This window comes from Stegodyphus dumicola, chromosome 12 (genome assembly GCF_044657685.1).
Source record: "Stegodyphus dumicola isolate Sdum_Otavi_A_Nest chromosome 12, ASM4465768v1".
Lineage (NCBI taxonomy): Eukaryota > Metazoa > Arthropoda > Arachnida > Araneae > Eresidae > Stegodyphus > Stegodyphus dumicola.
The window spans coordinates 17,383,075-17,403,009 of NC_140779.1; the positions used below are offsets into that span (position 1 = coordinate 17,383,075).

Genomic DNA, 19,935 nt, shown 5'->3' on the forward strand with positions numbered 1-19,935 from the left:
TTCCGTAAATTCGTTTATATGGATAGATAATTTGAAAAATTAAAAGCCAATAAAAATTAGAGGAAGTATCAAGTTTTATATTGTGGACAAGAACCAAATGCAGGAAAAATATTTTACAGTCTGCGATTTATTTATTCCTTTCTTTAATAGAAAACGGAGAAAGGCATCAAGAGGTTTTGGCTTCAGCGATAGAACGAATCTTAATTTCAGAAAAAAATGTAAAAGAGAAAAGTCGGAATAATTGCTGAATAATTTTTGCTTCACTCGTACATGGAAAAGGGTACAGAAATATTTTTGATAGACTCTTTTTCCACCATCAATTAACAAGATTAAATTTATTTCATTTAAGACCCTCGCTCTAGAGAAAATTTGTATTTTTAAGTAAGGAAATATTTTTAATATTATAAAAAAAATCATTTAATGAATCTCAGAGGTACGATTAAAAATGGGGTTTTATTTTTCAAGTGACCGAAACTCTCTGAGTTTTGAACCTCAAAGAATTAAAACAAAAGCTTGTGTTACTAATGTGCCATCGTGTTGCATCCTGAAGTATATCATTGATCCTAAATTAATAAATTGTTACGTTATTTTCTTCCTGTGCGTTCGTACGGGGTTCGTAGATTTGGAGTGAATAACGACGACACTCGATGAAGTATCGAAACACACGTACCAATATTAATCAGATAGCTCCAAAACCACTTTTACAGTCCTCGAACTGTTATAAAACGCTGACACGTTCAGCGACACAGCCTTCACACTATCAGGTAATAACCGTGGAAACGGCTTCACTGCAAAGCACCAGAGTACAGCTCCCAACTCTGCTTGGTCGTTCTCGGAACTCCACGTACTCTCGAGGCTCTCCACGCTACAACACGCGGTGCACTCAACGATACACAAGAGTACAGCTGTCGACTCGGTTCCGTTGTTCCCGGAGCTCAGCACATTCTAAGACGAAACTCTAAACGCGATACACTACGAGACTCTTTCGGTGCACTCGACGACCCACCCGGCACTCGCTTCCCGGCTGTCAAGTCGATCGACACCGCAGGGATTGACTCGCTAGACGAGACATCAACTCGATATTAACTAACTCTCCACGTACCAGCAGGGTTTATATAACTTTTGGCTGGTGTTCGAGAACATTCTGGGATAAACCGGTAAGAATTCGTTCCAGAAGGTTCTCCAACCGTCCATAAACTATCGCTAATTTTGTAGCCAAATGGGCGATTTCTCGCCGAATGTGGCAACTCTGCCTTATGCTGCCATTTTATGGCAACCCTGAAACTGTTTTGTGGGGAAGCTATTTCACCGCGCCTGGACATTTCGTAACAATATTTTATTTTGAAAATATTTCACTAGCAAAACTAGGGTTTACTATTGAAAGAATAAATATGGACTTTGATGAAAGACTCGTAAAACGCCTACGTCAGATCAAAGACTCATAAAACAACTACGTCTCATTCTTCCCCCCCCTCTTTTCCTTCAGTCACACTCTGATGGGGACAATCATACTACAAGCTCGGGAATGACGGGCTAATTTTATGGCTGCGAGTTTGATATAGTATATCTTAAATTTCACGAAAATATAATATTGGTGTGCATTTCAATCATTTACATTTGCATACATACAGATTCTCACTAATGCACCGGATGTTATATCTAATCCCGAAGATGGACAGCCTCAATTTCATTCTACCTGTCCGAACGGAATATTATAAACGATAAAGCTAAGGACATGCAGATATGGATTACACTCATTTTTGGTCTCTTTTCCGGAAATATGCGAAGTAGGAATAAAAATTCCTTATACATGCTAAAACCATATAATTAAGTTTCGGATAGCTAGCCTAAAAAGCCAGTATTTGCTTTTGTAAATAACACGAACAGATCAAAACGATCATATTAAAAAAGGAATAATAATACTGTGTTAGCAAAACTGATGTTATTTGTTTTATGAAATATAAAACTTCTCGTACATTCCTGATATCAAGGTTGTAAATATTTTGTTTGCAGAGGTATTTATATATAGCACAAATTCTTCTAGCCAAAATAAACCACCTCGATCAACAGCAGGTAAGTATGCAAAATCCCACAATGTTCTATTGTGAGGAATTTCTATCAATTCTTTTACATTGTCATAAAAGTAATACGGACGGATATGGTATAAATGAATTCGGTCATAAAAGTAATACGGACGACAAGTGCGTTTCGAGAATAGCACCTGCGGTGATTTTTAAAAACGTTTTTTCCAGCATATATGTATTCCAGCAACAAAACTTCTCTTAGAGCTTGTTTTCGTGCTGGTTATTGAATTACTAAAGAACGTGAGGAATATAAAATTGGCGAAAAGTTAATAAACCTGTATATTAAGGACGTAAATATCTTGCAAATTTAGTAGCAAACATATTAAGGAACCGATAACTTGTCATTCTCGGATACCATCGTCTCGAGAAAATTGAGACAATGGTACATTTTACTGAAAAAACATTCGTTCAAGATTTTCGCCTTCACTGTTCGGTGAATCGATGGATCTTGTTGATTTCGCCATGCTGACAATAATCGTTATATTTCGATTTCTACAATCCTAAAAGATACACTGCCATGCAAAATTCCTTCCAGAAACATCTAACGGGAAAATTATTTTAGCTTATTAATAATTACACTAATTAAGTTAGGTGCGCATATTTGTGCAGATAAAGCAAAATATTTATTGGGCTCCAAGAAGGGAGTAATATCACGAATAACTTTAATTGCACCAAATATCACTGATTTTAATTGCACTGTAGAGATGAAAACAGTAATCATATACAGGTTGGTGTCTTCATCGGTATGGTAAATGCTTCATCGCTTGTGGTAAAACGAGTACCAATGCATTAAAGGAAGCTTAAAATGGTGCTGTAAAAATGATAAATTTTATAACATTATAAGGTATTTCTCCCGCCTTCTTAGCATGCCTTCGTAGTGTACTGGTCAGCACGCTGGGTGCGTATTCCAGAGGTCCGTGGTTCAGTTCCCGGCGAAGACTTTGCTCATTTTTCATCTCTCTTGCTTCAAAAAAATACCTAATGTCTCTACAAAACCAAGAAAATCCAATCCAATTCCATATTATTTGCTTCATTATGCGAGCAATTATCTAGCGACCATAGAACTCTACTTATATTAAGAAGCCACATATTTTTCGAAAGGAGAAATTTTAAACGGATATTTTTTGTTAAAGGTTTAAGCAAATGAGTCACGTCTATGCTCTAGAATCATCTGATGAGACGTGGTTGCATTATTTTTCCTATTCAGCTAACATGTTTGCTATTTTAAACGAATTAAACATACACATTCAAGGACTGAATGTGCATATTATAAAAATTAAACAAAAATTTAAGCTAACATTGGTTGTCTTCATCAGTAGCATTAAACAGGGGGCTCAGCAACAACATCTCAAACTCGCAGGCGGTGCGCCCTGCAAACCAGTTGATAAGGGAAAGGAACGAGATAAGCGTGATAATTTGATAATTATCTTTTCTTGATTTTCCAGCAGTAATTTCCTTTAACTTTAGACTTTTCAGGATTTGTATTTTTCTCCATTTTCCAGATATTTTACTACGTTTACAAAGGTTATTTCTTACGTCCCATTAACAACTCTTATCCCCAGATTTAAAGATTGATTCGCACGGCCTTCATTTTAAAGGTAACTTTTTTCCCTCCGCACATTTTCAACATTTTTAGCTCCTGTGCACTCTGAACTTAACATTAATTATGTTTATTTCAAACTTTGTATTTAATAGATATTTCCAAACTTTTTTAACAATCATACTTTTAATCTTTACATTATGTGCGCAATTATTCAGATACGCGATTTAATTTACTGTATTACTTAATTTTAGATGTAATTTTAAACTTCTTTCGACATTTTAACCTTCGTAAGTTTTAACGAATTTATAATTTTTCTGACGATATACAAGACATTTTTTAATTTCAAACATTATTTTTAATTTATTGAGAGTTTCACCTTTTTAATAGTTTTTAACATGCTCGTAATTTTAACTTAATTCCTACATTTTCTTACCAGATACGTGACATTTATTTAATCTTTAATGTAATTTTTAACTTCTTTCATGCATTTTAAGATTTATAATTTTCAGCGTACTTTAACTAATTTCCTATTATATACTACATAAACCTTATTAACCCTATTATTTTAACTTTATATCTTAATGCTTTATTATTCATTAAATTTCCTGCTTATAGTACCAAATTTATTTACTGTTTCATTAAATTTTATATGTTTAAATTTCTTCACCATAAAGAGATATTTTAATTAAGCATTTAAAATTATGGCTGTTAATTATTATTCATATTTCATTGAATAGCCCTTACTTAGTCTGCATTTTATAGAACTATTTTAATTTAGATGTTGTACAATTTTGCCTTCTTTAATAGTCTTACGATGACTAATTCTACTATTTTACTTCATTTAGGTATTATAATTAACTTCATTCGCGTTTTTGACTTTTATCATTTCCTGCATATTCAGATATTTTAATATAATTTTTAATACCATTTATATCTGAAGGCATGCTTAAGTTCTAATTAATATCATAAAGTTTAATTGATACAAAGTAATAGTTTGCATATGTGAAGTATAAATTTATGCTTTCGGAAAAAATAAAAAGAATGTATCAAATCCGGGAGTACTATGAAAATATATAAATTTTTCTGAGAAATGACATTTGAAGATATTTTAATGCTCTTAAAATTGTTTCATACAATGTGATTTCTTTTATGACGCATCATGAATTTTCATAAATTTTCATGAAATAGGAAAAATATCTGGTTTCTTCTTAATAGTTTTAGTATCATTCAGTAAACCTCTCATGATACTCCCTCAAATGTTCGAAATCATACACATTCTTGGAAAAAAATTCGATATGCTCTAAGAATCTACGGAATAATTAATGCGTGGTATGAAACTATAAAAATCATGCATAAAATTCAGTACATTTTCATTCTCATTATTGAACTTCTCGTCCGAAATTCTGAAACAGTGCTATTTTTAATCTTATTATTTTATTATAATTTTTGGCAAAATATTCACATCGAAACGGTAACTATAAATGGAAAAATGTAAGAATCCAGACAAGAAGAAAAACATATATTGACGCGTACTGTGGTTAAAATAGTAGCATGTTATTTTCATTCCTTCTTTTAAATCTCATTTGTACCACATAACAAAATGGTCGTGGTTTTGCGGGATGACATCCGCTGGACCTGTAATACAGAAAAACGAGAAATTACCATAACACATTTGTATATCAACAGTCATATACTATATTATTTCTGTAGAACAATCTCCTTTTTCTCATTATGTAAGTAATGAAACATTCTGAAAATGGCATTGTTAATTTTTTAACACTGACGAATACTAGTACACTGTATAAAATAAATAATTACTCGAATAATTACTGTACAATAGCCTTCCGATAGATTATGTAGATAATGTTGGACATCCTGAGTTTAACATATGACGTGCAAATTCACTCACAGTTGCATTCAAGATTATTAAGCACCATTCATCTCATCCGACGATCCCTCCAAGCAGAAAGTTAGCCTCTGGACACAACTTGGTATCATCCGACACCGTTCTCTCAACTCGTAAAATTTAATTGTAGAACGAAGCTGCTATAAAACGCAAGCAACAAAATCAATATTTGGAGCTTTCTTGGCGTTACAAGACGATATACACCGGCACTTTCCGTGACGAAAGACAAGCACGTAAGTGTTACCTATTGCCCACTTTTAAACTTAATTTGTTTTTATCTCTTATAGTCATGCTCTTGTTTTCAAAGTAACTAATGTCAATCGAAGCGTTTTAAGGCACTTCCTTTTTAAAATAGCCACCGCGGTTAGTTGCCAAATCTATCAAATTCAGTCGCGCAATCTGTAATGTGTAAGTTTTAAACATCGTCAAAGACATTTCCAATGGCCGCTTTAACAATGACATACTGTTTTTAAAGTGTGTCATTCTATTTTATTCTTTCTATACTGAAGAAAACAAACCTAAGAGAAATATTTCTTATGTTCAGAAACGATTTATTGCAGTCGATTGGTTTGGTTCATTTGATTCCATCAAAGCACGCGAGAGCTATGTGCTTAAGGGAAAAGAGCCCTCCTGGAGGACTTTATAACAGAAACTAGCAACGTAAGCACGAAAACTTACACAGCCAGCTCATTCGCCTGGATACGAACACACACTGAGTTAACGCGTTCAGCGGCTTTACCGCTCGGCGGCTAGCGGGCTGTGAATCATTTGAAGATAAACTCCTTATCACTGGTGGGCTCCTAGTCACCACAGTCGAAATTAGCTGATTACTTTTTATAGCTGGCGCATTTATCTTTTTACAGAAAGTCATTTAATGTATGTTGTCTTATAACAACAATTGGAAAACATCCTAATATTTAAATAATGACAATATGTAGGCAAACAATTCAAAATTCATATTTTAAAATTACTGTCTTTGCCACAGCCTTTATTTGATATGCCTTTGAAAGAAATCTCGCAGTCGCTTAAAGTCATACTCACGGCATACACTTGCAGGCACATCCACTTGCAGTGTCAAAATATTGAAGGCCACGGGCTGTCCAACGGCGCAAGGTGAAACATGTCGACGGTGACCACATGTCCTAATCTAATATATATCCCACGTTTCGTCTGTGTAAGGTGTACGTTATAGTTATTGTATCCATGTGGTATGTCAAATGCTTTTGAGAACTAAATTAGAAACCTTGGTGTTAAATGATTTAATCGAACACTAGTCCAACTAATGAACACGACGAAAAGACATATATGTTTGCTGATAATATTTTCCGAGTAAAAACGTTTCTAACGAATTTATCAACGTCATAACTTTTTAAGACTAAATAATTTATTTAAAATGTTGATCTTTAATCTATGAAGTTAATTAATCTTTTTATCTTTGGATTATTAGATTAATTAACTTCATAGATTCAAAGATAAAGACTAAATTAATCTATTTATCTTTGGATTTTTTAGATAGAAAACTACAAAGGAAGAAACAATATAAATTGCACTTTTGAACTTACTCTTTGTAATTGGCAGATACTTGATTTCGTCGTTTTCTTTTTTTACAAAAAGAGGAAACCAGTATTTTTCGTTTTCGGGATCGTCCTGAAAATCATATAGCGAGAAGATGTAGGGCTTTCCTTTTTTCACGTTGTACTGGAAGCTGCAAAAGAAATGAGAGCACTGTAAGTAGAAAACATGAACAACTAACCACTTGTTTATAATTTCAGCCTGTACTGTAACATCCACTTTCCGTTTCCTCACCAGAATGTAAATCAGTTAGGACATATTTAAGCTGATGTTTTTGGATTGTAAGGTAGAGCATGTTTCTGCGTTTTGCGGCCATATTACGCCAATTCCTCCCAGCTCTCAAAAATAATATATAATCATTCGGCTTTTCCTTAGTGCTGTCGACATTAGAATTTGATACGCAGATTAGAAGTTCTGAGCCAGCTTAGATTTAAATTTAATTGTGTAGTCTTTGAGTACTATCCTACGATTTTAATTGAAATTGACGATAACTTTCTTTTATCACCACAAGTTGTGGCTGAATTGTTAGCACAAGAGCCTGCATTTATGTTCAAAGTTTATGTTTAAATAAAAAGGTTTATTTTAAACCTTTCCGAATTTTTGTAGTTTTTTTTTCAAACATAGCCATAGTTCGCTTTACGGCTGGTAATGTCTTATACCATTTAACTTTTGCCAGATTAAGTAAAACCTTATAAATGTATTCTTACAGCAGACTCTCAATTTAATGACAGAAGATCTGTTTGAGCAGCTTCAAGTAATCTTTTTATTGCGCATCTGAGAATAAAAGCCATTAGATGGTCTCTAGTGATTGGAAGATGGGTTTTGCATGCAAAATAAAATAGAAAATTGAAAAAAGAAACTGAACTTTTATATTTCTCATCTCTGTAAGAAAGAAAAAGAGTTGTTAGAGACAAAAATCTGATTTATCTCGAAAAGTGATGCCACTGCTCGCTTTCAAATCGTACAGTTTTTTAATAAAAAATGTCCACGTTTTACAAAACATTAAATAAAAAGAGCATTGCTAAACATTAAATATATTATTATTATAAAAACCTGAAAGCTTTCATATTTTATAATACCCAAAGGGTCCCTTTAATGTTTTGTGTGTTACCTTTACTTATTGAACACCATGTTCTTCGCCCTTGAAGCATAAAATTCAATTAAACAGCAATATCGCAAAATATTTTTTAAATGAGTATATCTTTAGAATTTCCGATACACAGTTTCGCGCTGAAAACACAAATTTTTGTTTCGGTACAGTGTTGCCATTGCTTGCTTTGAAATAGTTGAGTTTGTTAATAAAAAATCTGATGTGTACACCACATGGCTTCCTTATACGGACTATTAAATTATATGCATTTTTTTTTTTTTTTTTTTTGCATTTCATTTAAACTTAATGGATTGAATTAAATGTAAACTGGTGTGCAAAACTTAAGCAACAATGTAAATATTTAGCAGATAGCATGAAACTGCAGGAAACGAGGTCTGGAGATTAGTACAATGAACACGTAAGTCAGTAGAAACGTCATGCGTATGCAAATATCAGGAACGAAACTTAAGGGGCGACATGAGCGTACACAAAACGCGTGATGTCGGCGCGCGCAGCTCAACAGTAGAATAAAAGGAAGGACGGAGACGCAATTCAACATATTCGCTGCAAGTGTCAGTCTAGAAGAAATCACCTGGACGACTTCACACGTGGAAGAATGATCGGAAAGCTGGAGGAGGGGCGTACTGTCCTCAGTGTAGCTGCAGTTCGGAATCAACAAAAGTGTCGTTTCGCGTGCTTGGAAAGCGTTCCAAACAACAGGTACAGCTGTTAGAAAGGTTGGTGGTGGCCGCCCGAGGACAACAACTGCAGGAATGACCAATTATATCGTCTTGCAGGCGAAAAGAGGCCGACAGCAGTCAGCAAGCGCCATTGCAACTCTGTACAGCAACGGGTCGGCAAGTGTCGCGGTTTACTGTGGCCAGACGCCTGTCGTCCTGAACGCTGCCTCACGTTGAAAATTGGCCACCGACGCCACCGTTTACAGTGGTGCAGAGAGCACAAAACTGTACAACTGATCAATGGAGTCGTGTCCTCTTTACGGATAAGAGTCGGTTCAGTACCAGAAGAGATTCTCAACGCGTTTTCCTTTGGAGAGAGGTCGGAACCCGGTAACATCAAGGAAAGATACCGTAACGGTGGTCCTGGAGTTCTTGTCTGGGAAGGCATTATGCTGAACGGGCGAACTGAGCTCCACGTTTTCGACAGAGGGTCTGTAACCGAGAATCGCTATTGTGAGGAGGTACTCCTTCCCCATGTGCGTCTGTTCCGAGGTACAATTGGCCCAGACTTAAATTTATGGATGCAATGCACGGCCACGTCGGACACTTGCTGTTGAGTAGCTACTGGAAAATGAAGATATCACTCGAATGGATTGGCCAGCGTACTCCCCAGATTTAAATTCCATCGAACATGTGTGGAATGCTTTGGTGAGACGCATTGCAGCATGCTTACATCCACCGGAGAACCCCCAAACACTCAAACAGATGCTGATTGAGGAATGGATACTCCTACCATAAGAAATGTTGCACCAGCTGGTTCTGAGTATGCGGACACAGTGCGAAGCAACCATTGAAGTGAGGGGAGAGCATATCCCATATTAAAGAACATCTGCTTGTTGTTCTTCCTCTTGGAAAGACAATCATGAGTCACGATACTATGCGTTCAATAAAGCTTGTTTTCGTTGATTCCATACCGTATGCATTGTATTCCTTTTTCAGATCCGATGCTTTCGTCATCATTAATACTTTCCTTCATTTCTGCATTTCATGTCTGTCAGTTGATTTCTCGTGAAGTTATGGCAAAAACCTCTGCTGTTGCTTAAGTTTTGCACACCAGTGTACTTCGTCGATAGCGCACAACCCACAAATAGAAAAAAAAATGCACTCTTTAAAATTCACTATCTTTGTTTACCATAGCGACACTCTGGCGCTGGTTCACTTAATATTTCGTTCATATTATAACTCAGAATGCACAAAATTTATATCATCTGAAGAATTATCTAATCCTTGCCACATGTTCTATCAAATAATAAAATTAATCTGAAACGACGTATAAATGAAATTAAACAAAGAAAAAAAATAAACAGTTTTTCAGAGACGATTTATTATTTCTCACTCAATTAACTCTTCTCACTTCGCAACAAGGCAAAAATACATAAAAACTCAAAATATCTATATTAAAAATTACGAAGTAAATCTTAATTTTATTTCCTCGAATAAATTCCAGAATGGATTAAGCATGATTTAATTCGCAATAATAAAAGAAGGCGTTATCTTTGTTGTTGCGAAGCTTAGTTTCTCTAGATTGGCAACAAATCAACTAGTCTGCTGTTTCAAATGTAAACAAGCAATGGCCGTCATCAAAAACATTATTAGGCTTAGCGGCACTTAGACAACTTTAAAATTCCTGATAATTCTAAAAATATTGCATACAGATTTATTAAAGGCATAAAAACCTTAACCGGAAGATAAAAATAACATAATACAATCATTTTTAAAGCAAAAAATGTACAATTTACAAACATATAAAAGTAAAGAATCTGTGGATCACTGAGCCGGGTAACAAAGTGGATATATATATATATATATATATATATACATACATTTATATACTTTTGGTGAGGGCGATTGCAACCAAAATAAGAGGTGCACAGCTACATGTTATAGCAGTGCTATATACAAAATTTCAACGTTCTTGAACTACTCGTTTTAGTTATGCGAGATACATACATACATACATACGTACGTACGTATGTACCTACGTACGCACAGACGCCACGAAAAAGTCTCTTCAGAATTCATTTTAAATCAGTTTCATAATTTTTTTGGGGGAAAGAGTCCTTTATTCTGCCCTTACGCAGAGATGTGACGCAAAATCACCGTTAAATTGCATTCGATAGTGGTCAAAGTGGATATTTTCGTTGAAATATGATACCCGAAATTTTTCGCGATTACAATACTTTCTCTTTACTTCGTACAAGGAAGTAAAAATTCGTTTATGAAATAGATAATAAAACAAATTCCGAATTCGGGCTTGCGGATGCCCATATTCGGGTGGAAACGTACGTTAAAGCTGATGGCTTTATCACAATGCGAGAAACAAACATACATTTAAGCAGATTCTTCATTATATAATTTCTTTAAATATAATACAGGGCTGTAATATATGGTGGCAAAAGTTTGAGAAGTGAACAGATATTTATCGTGAATCAACGCAAAATTCATACTGAAATGTTTTTATGCATTTTCTTTTCAGGTGTACATAGAACTGCTAAATTTTGCTTTGGCCGCAGCGCGCTCATCTGGAGTGCTTGCTGACTAGTTACCCATTTGCTAGTCCCTAACTGAACAAAAGCAAATGCTAATGATACAACATGCTGACGAAGAACTGAAACGAATTATCGATACTTACAATAAGAAACAAGAAGAACGATCTGCTGAGGAGGAATAAATAATAAGGAATTACCTATTTAAAAAAGAATAGACTGTTCTGGAAGACACAGATTTTAGAGATCATCATCCCTAAAAGTATGAGGAAAAGTGTAGTAGTGAAACTTCATGACTTATTTGGCCACTTTTACGTAAATCGAACAGTTAGCAAAATTAAGGAATTATATTGACTATATGTAAGAATGAAACTATATGTAAGAACGCACATATCACCGTCCATTGAATGCCTTATGAATAAAGTGACAGATGGCAAGAAAGAAAGACTGTTACATTCCATAAAACCTGGTAAAAGACCATTTGCTATTGTTCATACGGATCATTCGGGTCCTTTCGTAAACAGTTCAAAAGGCAATCAAGAGCTATTAGCGATAATTGATAACAAGATTAGGTTTGCGAGAATTTTCGCAGTTTATAGTCTTTGAATAATTTTATTAACGATTTTGGCCTTACAAAAAGAATAATAAGTGATACAGGATTTTGTTTTAGTTTTCCTCAGTTTAAGCAGTACGCAATTAATTGTACAGACAAAATTATTTATACCTTCATTAATGGTGTGCGTGTAAGTGCACCTCCATTAATGGAGGTACACTTTACTGCAAGAGTCTGAACTTTAAGGTTTATATTTTTGTCATTGTACAGACAACGGAATACACCTTACTTTGAGTTCTACCAAACACCCCCAAGCCAATGATGTGGTAAAGCGCGTCAACAGAACAATTTTAGAAACGATAATGACAAGCCTGTCGGATAAACAACACAGAGATTGGGATTTGATAGTAAAAGAGACAGAAAGAAATCTGAACAACTTGGCAAACAAAATTAAGAATAAAAAACCATTTGAAATACTTTGTGGATACTTGCCCAGATTTAATGATGGTATACTTAGGAAGGTAGCGGATGAAGATTCAGATATATCGAACGATTTGCAACAAAATCCAAGAACAAGCGCCAGGAGGAATTGAAGCTCAGAAAGCGAATTGAATAGATAAGGACGTCGTGCACTAATATTTGAACAAGGACAAATTATTGTGATGAGATGTGCTCCTAAAGCTACAGGTCAACCTACGAAAACACAACCGAAATATCGAGGACCATTTATAATAAAGGAAGTATACCTAAAGAATAACCACGGATCATATCAGCCAGCTGAAAGCATGGAGGGGCGAGCTCGGTTCGGATGATAATGTAGGTGATGACGAACAAGACACCAATCAGTTCCCAAGTTTTTATAATTCCTCGACGGAATCTGCAAAGATTTATTCGTAAAGACTAATGGAGGTACACTTTACTGCAAAAGTCTGAACGTTAAGGGGAGAACTTTCCTTTTTGATGTTTGCATACGTGTCCTTGCTGACAAAATCTCAAAAGACTCAAAGAACATTTAAGAACTTATATTGAAGAATTAGACTGAAAGACTTATGGTGCATTATATGAATTTTAGGCCTTATCATTTTAGGACTCATAATGAATCAGTGTTATTACGAATTTATCATGTATTTAGTAATAATTTAGAGAAAATTTCCATTATAATCCAAATCAGTAAAAAAAATTGTGAATTTAATTAAGTAAGTAAGTTTCCTATCACACCAAATTATAGCATAATGTGTATTCTTTCTAATGTATCATTAATACGCATGTTAGATGATATATATGACAGTTAATGTAGTAATTAGAAAATTAATAAGTATTTAACAATCAGAACGATAATCACGTCAAAATGACCAAATATAATCCGCCAATAGATGGCATTGTAAAAAAAAAGCCGCCGTTAGAGGGCGCAGGATAGGGAAAAAAAGTGGTTTAGAGAATGCGGGCGTTGTGAAAAAAAAAGTTGGATACCCCAGCATACAGTTTTGTGCATATATGTGTTTCATTAGTGCATTAATAAGCAAAAATTTTTTAACACTGTGAGTCATCCTATTGAATCTTGGTAGAGTGAAAGAAGCACTCCTAAACGAGCCTCCAACCTCAACATGTTCGTTTCAATTTGCATCGAATCCCGTTTCAAAGAAAAGATACTGCCACCAAATGTTATCGTTACACATTATTTTTTAAGAAATAATATAGGAAATATAAAAAGAAATGTATGACAGCTAGGGTTCCAACCTCTCCCGGAACTGAGTCGTGGAAATTAAAATCTCCCGCCTCCCGGAAGGAATTTAAAATAAATATTACTCTCCCGGAATATCAAGTTTCCCGAAAATAACGACACAATGCGCACGGACAAAATGGTTGAGAGCATTGAAAATCACACGTCCGCGCACATTAGTTAAAGAACATCTATGTCAATACATATTCTTTGCCAAGCAGCGATCTTCGGACAAGCGCCTTGCGGGATGAGTCGCGGTTTCATGTCGGCGTGTCGCGCGCACGCGCCCCCCTCATCTCCCCTCACTCTTTCATTTTCATTCCATTCTTTCATTTAGTCTGCAATTAGCTAGCTATCCACAAACAAGTGCGTATTTTGAAATTATTTAAATGCTTTCATAATAATGTCTAGTTGGGGGGGGGGAAACGATTCTGATTGCAAGTGAACTACAAGTGCCACAAAAAAGGACAAAACATTCGACGTCGTTTTAAGGCAAAAGCTAAATTTGATTCCCTTACGAAGAGAGACAACTGTAACGAGAATGTAAAGTATGTCAGAAAACGGTTAATATTAAGTACGAGGATGTTATAGCTTTAACTGTACATTCTCAAAGCAAGAAACACCAGTCGTTATATTGAAAAGGGATTCATCTCAACTTTTTCGTGAAGAAATCTTCAGAAGAACAAAGCAATATATCAGGAATTGAAATTACTTCAATCTATCATAGCATTAAGTACCACACCTTTAATAGCCAAGATTGTACAAATTGTTATAGCACTATATTTCCAGATTCTTCTTCGTCAAAAACGATTTCTTGTGGTAGAACAAAATGTATAAGTATTTGCGAGAGTGTGCTTGCTCCCGCAACTCAAAAAATACTTTTAAACGAGATTAAGGAAGTGGAGCTTTTTCAGTTGCGACTGAAAAAAAAACTTCTTTCTTCTCCCGGAAACTTTTTTTCCTCTCCCGGATTTTGACTGCCAAAATGTGGCAACGCTAATAACAGAGCTTAATAATCTGTGTGGAATTCTAAAGGTATGCTGCTTTTAAAAATTTTTATATTGTTAATCATTGGCATTTGGATCCGAAACACTATGACGAAAGGATATACTACGACTGATGCACGTTATTTTCAAATCAAAGCATGAGAACGGATGTGTACAAGAGCCCGTACAGTTGAATCGCTTTTCAAATTGTTGCCAAGAAATATTATTGCCTTTAAAAATAATTTTTAAAAAAGGTAGAATCTGCATGAATATACGTATGTTTCTCGCACTCGGAATAAACGACGATACCTAGGGCCATCCAATTTTGAATAACGTAGTCGTCCACCAGAACATGTGCACTTGGAGGTCCGAATTCTGAAAGCCGAATTTTATATTTCATACTTTTATAAAACTTTAATGAATTTTTAGCAAACTAAAAGATTCGAAGGCGAGCAGTTGCAACACTATACGAATTAAAGCAATGTTATATATCCAGCGCGGGACACTGTACATGGGAAATTCTGAAGATATGCTGTTTTTTAAACAATTTTTAATTTTTCTATTCAACTGAATTTTATGTGATTCAGTTAATAAATTTAACACACAATATGTTAATAATAAAAACACCCAAAAAAAATTTGCAAGCCATCTTATTAAGGAAACTGTACATTGTTTTGATAAACTGAGAAAAGGCTCAAAAAATAGAAAAAAGTATTTCAACCAGTTAACACTTCATAGGGAATTCTAAACACGTTCTGCTTTTAAAATTTTTGCAATTTTGCTGTTTAATTGTGCATGGCTTAAGTACGAATAAAATTATGTTTAATAATAAAGCTAAAAAGACGTGTGTGTGTGTGTGTTCATGGCAAAGCCTCGAGGGCTATCTGCCTAAGGGGAGGGATTTCTAAGGGAAACTGGCTCGTATACACGTTACACATGGGGAAAACCACGAAAACGCCCATGCAGCCAGCCCGTTCGCGGGATTCGAACCTCGGACCGAACTACCAGTGTTCAGCGAATTTACCGCTCGGCCGCTGGTGGGCCCGCTAAAAAGACGAAAAGAAATAGATTAGCAGGAATGAGTGCAACAATAGACTGGTAGAATGCGAACTCAGTGAAAGCGTACAAAACCTTCACAAACCCTTTTGGGCTTTATAATCTGACCCCTTTCAGATTTTTTTTTCCTCACACTAACGAAATTGGTTTTATTTGGCATTGTTTAAAATAATGGTGGAAGAATTTTACACAATGAAGCGATCAACGAAAGTACTTTGTCCAAAGAGTAGTCCTCTTACTATTATCTTAGAATAAGATATTATGTATTTTATCGTCAGAGCCTGTGAGATATAAACACAGTAATTTTTTATTTAAAAATTCTCTGAAATCGTGAAGCTATAATAGAAGTACATCTCAGAAATAATAATGTTATATTAAAGTTATCATTTTGAGTCAATTTAAAAATAATTTTCTGAATGCTTTCGCGTCAGTTTCACAACTAATGGCAATTTTACTTAAATGTCAAGCATTAGCATTAACAATTGAAAGTAACTTTTACAATACATCCAAACTTTTAAAACAAAACTCTGTTCACATTTAGCTCCCTTTATATGAAATATGCAGTCTGATACATTAAATGAGCCATCAGATGAAAGTTTCATCAAAATCCTTGAATTTCTAAATAAACGTATTCCTAAATAGCTGTAGGGTCATTAGGTTTTTTTTTTCGGGGAGGGGGGGGGGAAGCAGGAGATATACAAAACCTGCGAGTAGGATTCCAATTACACCAAAAAGACATTCGGAAAAGAGGTAGAAAATACGTTACATAGGCATAGAGGTTACTTACATGTAAGTAAATAAACTCTAAAATAATACCTGAATCTGGAATCCACTTCAGCTGCCATTTCCATAATGGTGTAGAGGGAGATGTTGGTCGGCACCCTCAGCTTGAGATTCCTTTCCACGTCTCTATTTTCTCCTATCCAATAGGAGTACTGAATGTGAAATTTTGGGCCAGGTTGATTTCGTGGAAAGGCCTACATATTATATGCCTGCGCCTTAGCGCACGTTCAAAATCCGAGTTTAAACGTCCTGCTGCTTCTGTGCAAAGGTTGCTTATATTTTAATATCCATGAGAGTGTGTTTGCCAAAGGCAACTCCAAGGTGTAGATCATATATATTTTGAACTTATGCCAACGGTATATACGTATTGCCTGTTGATCTCTTTAATCTACAGTTTGAGTGCATTTCTCAAGAATCGCATACCTTTGTAATCTTCATAAATAATACTATTACGTCTGTACAATTCGCAACGGATTTCAATGCACACAAAACCGATGTTAGAAGGCATATACAGTTGGCGGTTACACTGGGTCCCATACAATTACAGTTACATAGGGAACTACCCAGTTTAAGTTATACAGAAATCAGACTCGCAATTAAATTCATGAATCAAAATCAAAGGGAATCAAAAATCGCCAAATTGTTGCCAAGTTTGGCGGTTTTGGGCCCTTCCTCGCCAAATTTAATTACAGAAATCAGTCGCCAAAATTATGACTACCTTGGGGATCTCCAGTTTGCCGAGATGGCTGTTTACCTCAGTGTTCAATGGACTTGCCCCTGTAACCTAATTTTTCCGGCGAAGCTTCACTCTTTTGAGAGCTTTGGTGTTATATTATATATGAGATGCTACAATTTTACACAAAATTTCTCTATAATTATTTACATATGTACAAATCCGTAGCAACAGAATATTTATTATGAGGGCCAAGCATTCATTCACTTACCTTTATTCGCTGTTCTCGTACATCTTCAGCAATCGAAAATAAAATCTTTCCAAAATAAATCGGGCCCACCAGCATTGAACACTGGTAGTTCAGTCCGAGGTTGCAATCCTGCGAACGGGCTGGCTGCATGGGCGCTTTCGTGGTTCTCCCCATGTGTAACCTGTATAGGACCCAGTTTACCTTAGAAACCCCTCCGCGAAAGCATCCCTTCCCTTAGGCAGATAGCCACAGTGTGCCTTCCGTAATCTCAATAAACCAAACCATCCAAAATAAACCATGTGCATATCTGATGCGACATCATTAAAATAACACATTTTTTTTTAATTAATAGGCTTTCAAGAAAATTAAGACGCTCGATATAACTAAAAATATAATATTCTTAAAATCATGTCTAGCAAAATTAAGAGAGAAAATGCAATCAGAAAATTTCAAGCTATAACCTTTCCTTTAAGTATTTTTAAAAATATAATAGACGTAAAGTTAAAATAAATAAAAAAAACTAAAAAAAAATCAAAATTAATTACATTTTTTAAGTGCAAATAACGTAAAAACTAAAAGAGAGCTACAATTTGATCTTTACATTCACATTCCAGTTTAACACCTGCAATAATATTAAGTTGAACGGTTTACGATAAACATTCTATGTAGTTTGTAAATTAATCCTTATAAATTTAAAAATTGGTATGTAAAATCATATATTTAAATCAAACTTTTCAAAAGTCTTATCAAACAGTAGAAAAGAAATTTTGCAATGATATTATTCCTATTATTCCATTTCAAGTTAATGAAATGTAGAAAGATTTTCACTTGTTAAAGAAGAGAGATAGCTGTGCATTTTCCCCTGGATATCTGACATATGAGACTATAAATACTCTGTATGTGAAGTAGCAACAATTTATATTTTGCCAGGGTACGAAATTCGTTCAATCGAAACTATAATATTTACAAATAGGATAAGCATTATTTCTGTAAAAGTTTAAAATGGGACGCATACACACACAGTCACACACACACGCACATACACAGATTTCGAATAAAATTCTATCAAATTCTAGAGCATTCAGAAATATGTCTTACTTTTTCAATCGCAAAGAGGCAAAATATCTTTGCTTCTGAAGAATTTGGACTTATGACTGATCACTCTCGGAATAATAAATGAAGTTCCTTGTGAAGTTGCTTTTTTTTGTTTAATTTATGATTTTACATTGGCGTGTTTATCTTTGCTCCAATCTGAAGTTGCTTTTTTGCTTAATTTATAGTTTTACCTTGGCATGTTTATCTTACAATGAAATTTATGTGATTTATGCTTTTACGAAGCAACTGCCACATAGTTTACGAACTATTACTAATAGGTAATAAATAGTTTACCATCCGATTCCAAATTTTGACAATGCTTGTTGCTGATATTCACTAAACTTCTGTAATTAAGAATTGGCAGAACGTAGTAAGTATTCACAACATTTCCAAAGGAGCCATCTGATTTCTGACTTGCAAGAAGCTGTTTAATGGCTTTTTCTTCGTCAAAATGTTCATCATCGTCCTCTGTTTCTGAAGCAAATAAGGCCTAGAAATGGCAATAAAGTTTTGTTGAATCATTTCACGATACAAATTATATCCATTAAACAACACTGTTTAACATGTTTCTACAACAAGATGATATGCTTACACCACATATCGCGAAATAGGAAGTATGGCAATTTATAATTACTGAATTAGTGATACTGTCACATGGAATGCAATACCAGAGCATTTTATAGCAATGGAACATCTTTTTGTATCTTCAGAAGAATAAAGAATTAGTAACGAAAAGCAAACGTTTTAGTCTTGAAGAAAGGGGAAAGTTCGTTGGATCATTAATCTTTGTTATGAATGCTACTCACCTGGAGGACTAGTGCAGTCGTTTTAACATTTTCCACCGTTCCGTTTCTAAACTGGCGCTGTTTCAATTCGAGGGTCATCTCTTTGATCTCACCCATGTCGAAGTTACTGTTGGGCTGTAAGGCAGCGCAGGATAATGCCATTACAATAAGGGCTTGCGTATCTGCAAAATAAACATGTATGCAATAATTCCTCCACCTAACACAGTTACTGTAAATATTCCTGCAATTTATATGTATATATATAACTTTTATTTTAAAAGGTATGTATATATTACCTCCAAGGAAAAACAAATTTAATTAAAGCTACGAATTATTAGGGGGAAGGGGAACAAAAAATTTTAGCAAGTGTTTTCAGTAGCTTCCCAGTATGTAAAGTTATCTAAATTTCTACAGCAATAAAAATTATTTAAAAACCTATATAGAAAAATATTTTAACCACAAAAATTCCACATATTAAATAGAAACTACTGTAAAGTAGTATTGTCACTGATCTCAGATTAATTGACTTGTCAAGAAGATTAATCGAAAACTATTATCGATTAACAATAACCAAATTATGTCAGAGTGTTTTGCCTCTTTACAAATAAGGATC

At 34.7% G+C, this 19,935-nt stretch overlaps 1 protein-coding gene across 1 annotated transcript in view; it reads right to left on the reverse strand.

Annotated features, from left to right (window-relative positions):
* Nucleotides 1–4,718: 4,718 nt before the first annotated feature.
* LOC146993506 (uncharacterized protein CG3556-like) overlaps nt 4,719–19,935 on the reverse strand; it is a 34,841-nt gene continuing 19,624 nt past the window's right edge. Inside the window, exons 5-10 of the mRNA XM_085827506.1 lie at nt 19,344–19,504; nt 18,832–19,027; nt 18,729–18,742; nt 16,553–16,713; nt 7,096–7,238; nt 4,719–5,262 (exon numbers count right to left, since the gene is read on the reverse strand). Coding sequence (XP_085683632.1) covers nt 5,207–5,262; nt 7,096–7,238; nt 16,553–16,713; nt 18,729–18,742; nt 18,832–19,027; nt 19,344–19,504 — 731 coding nt within the window. The 3' untranslated portion in view covers nt 4,719–5,206. The remainder of the gene's footprint in view (nt 5,263–7,095; nt 7,239–16,552; nt 16,714–18,728; nt 18,743–18,831; nt 19,028–19,343; nt 19,505–19,935) is intronic.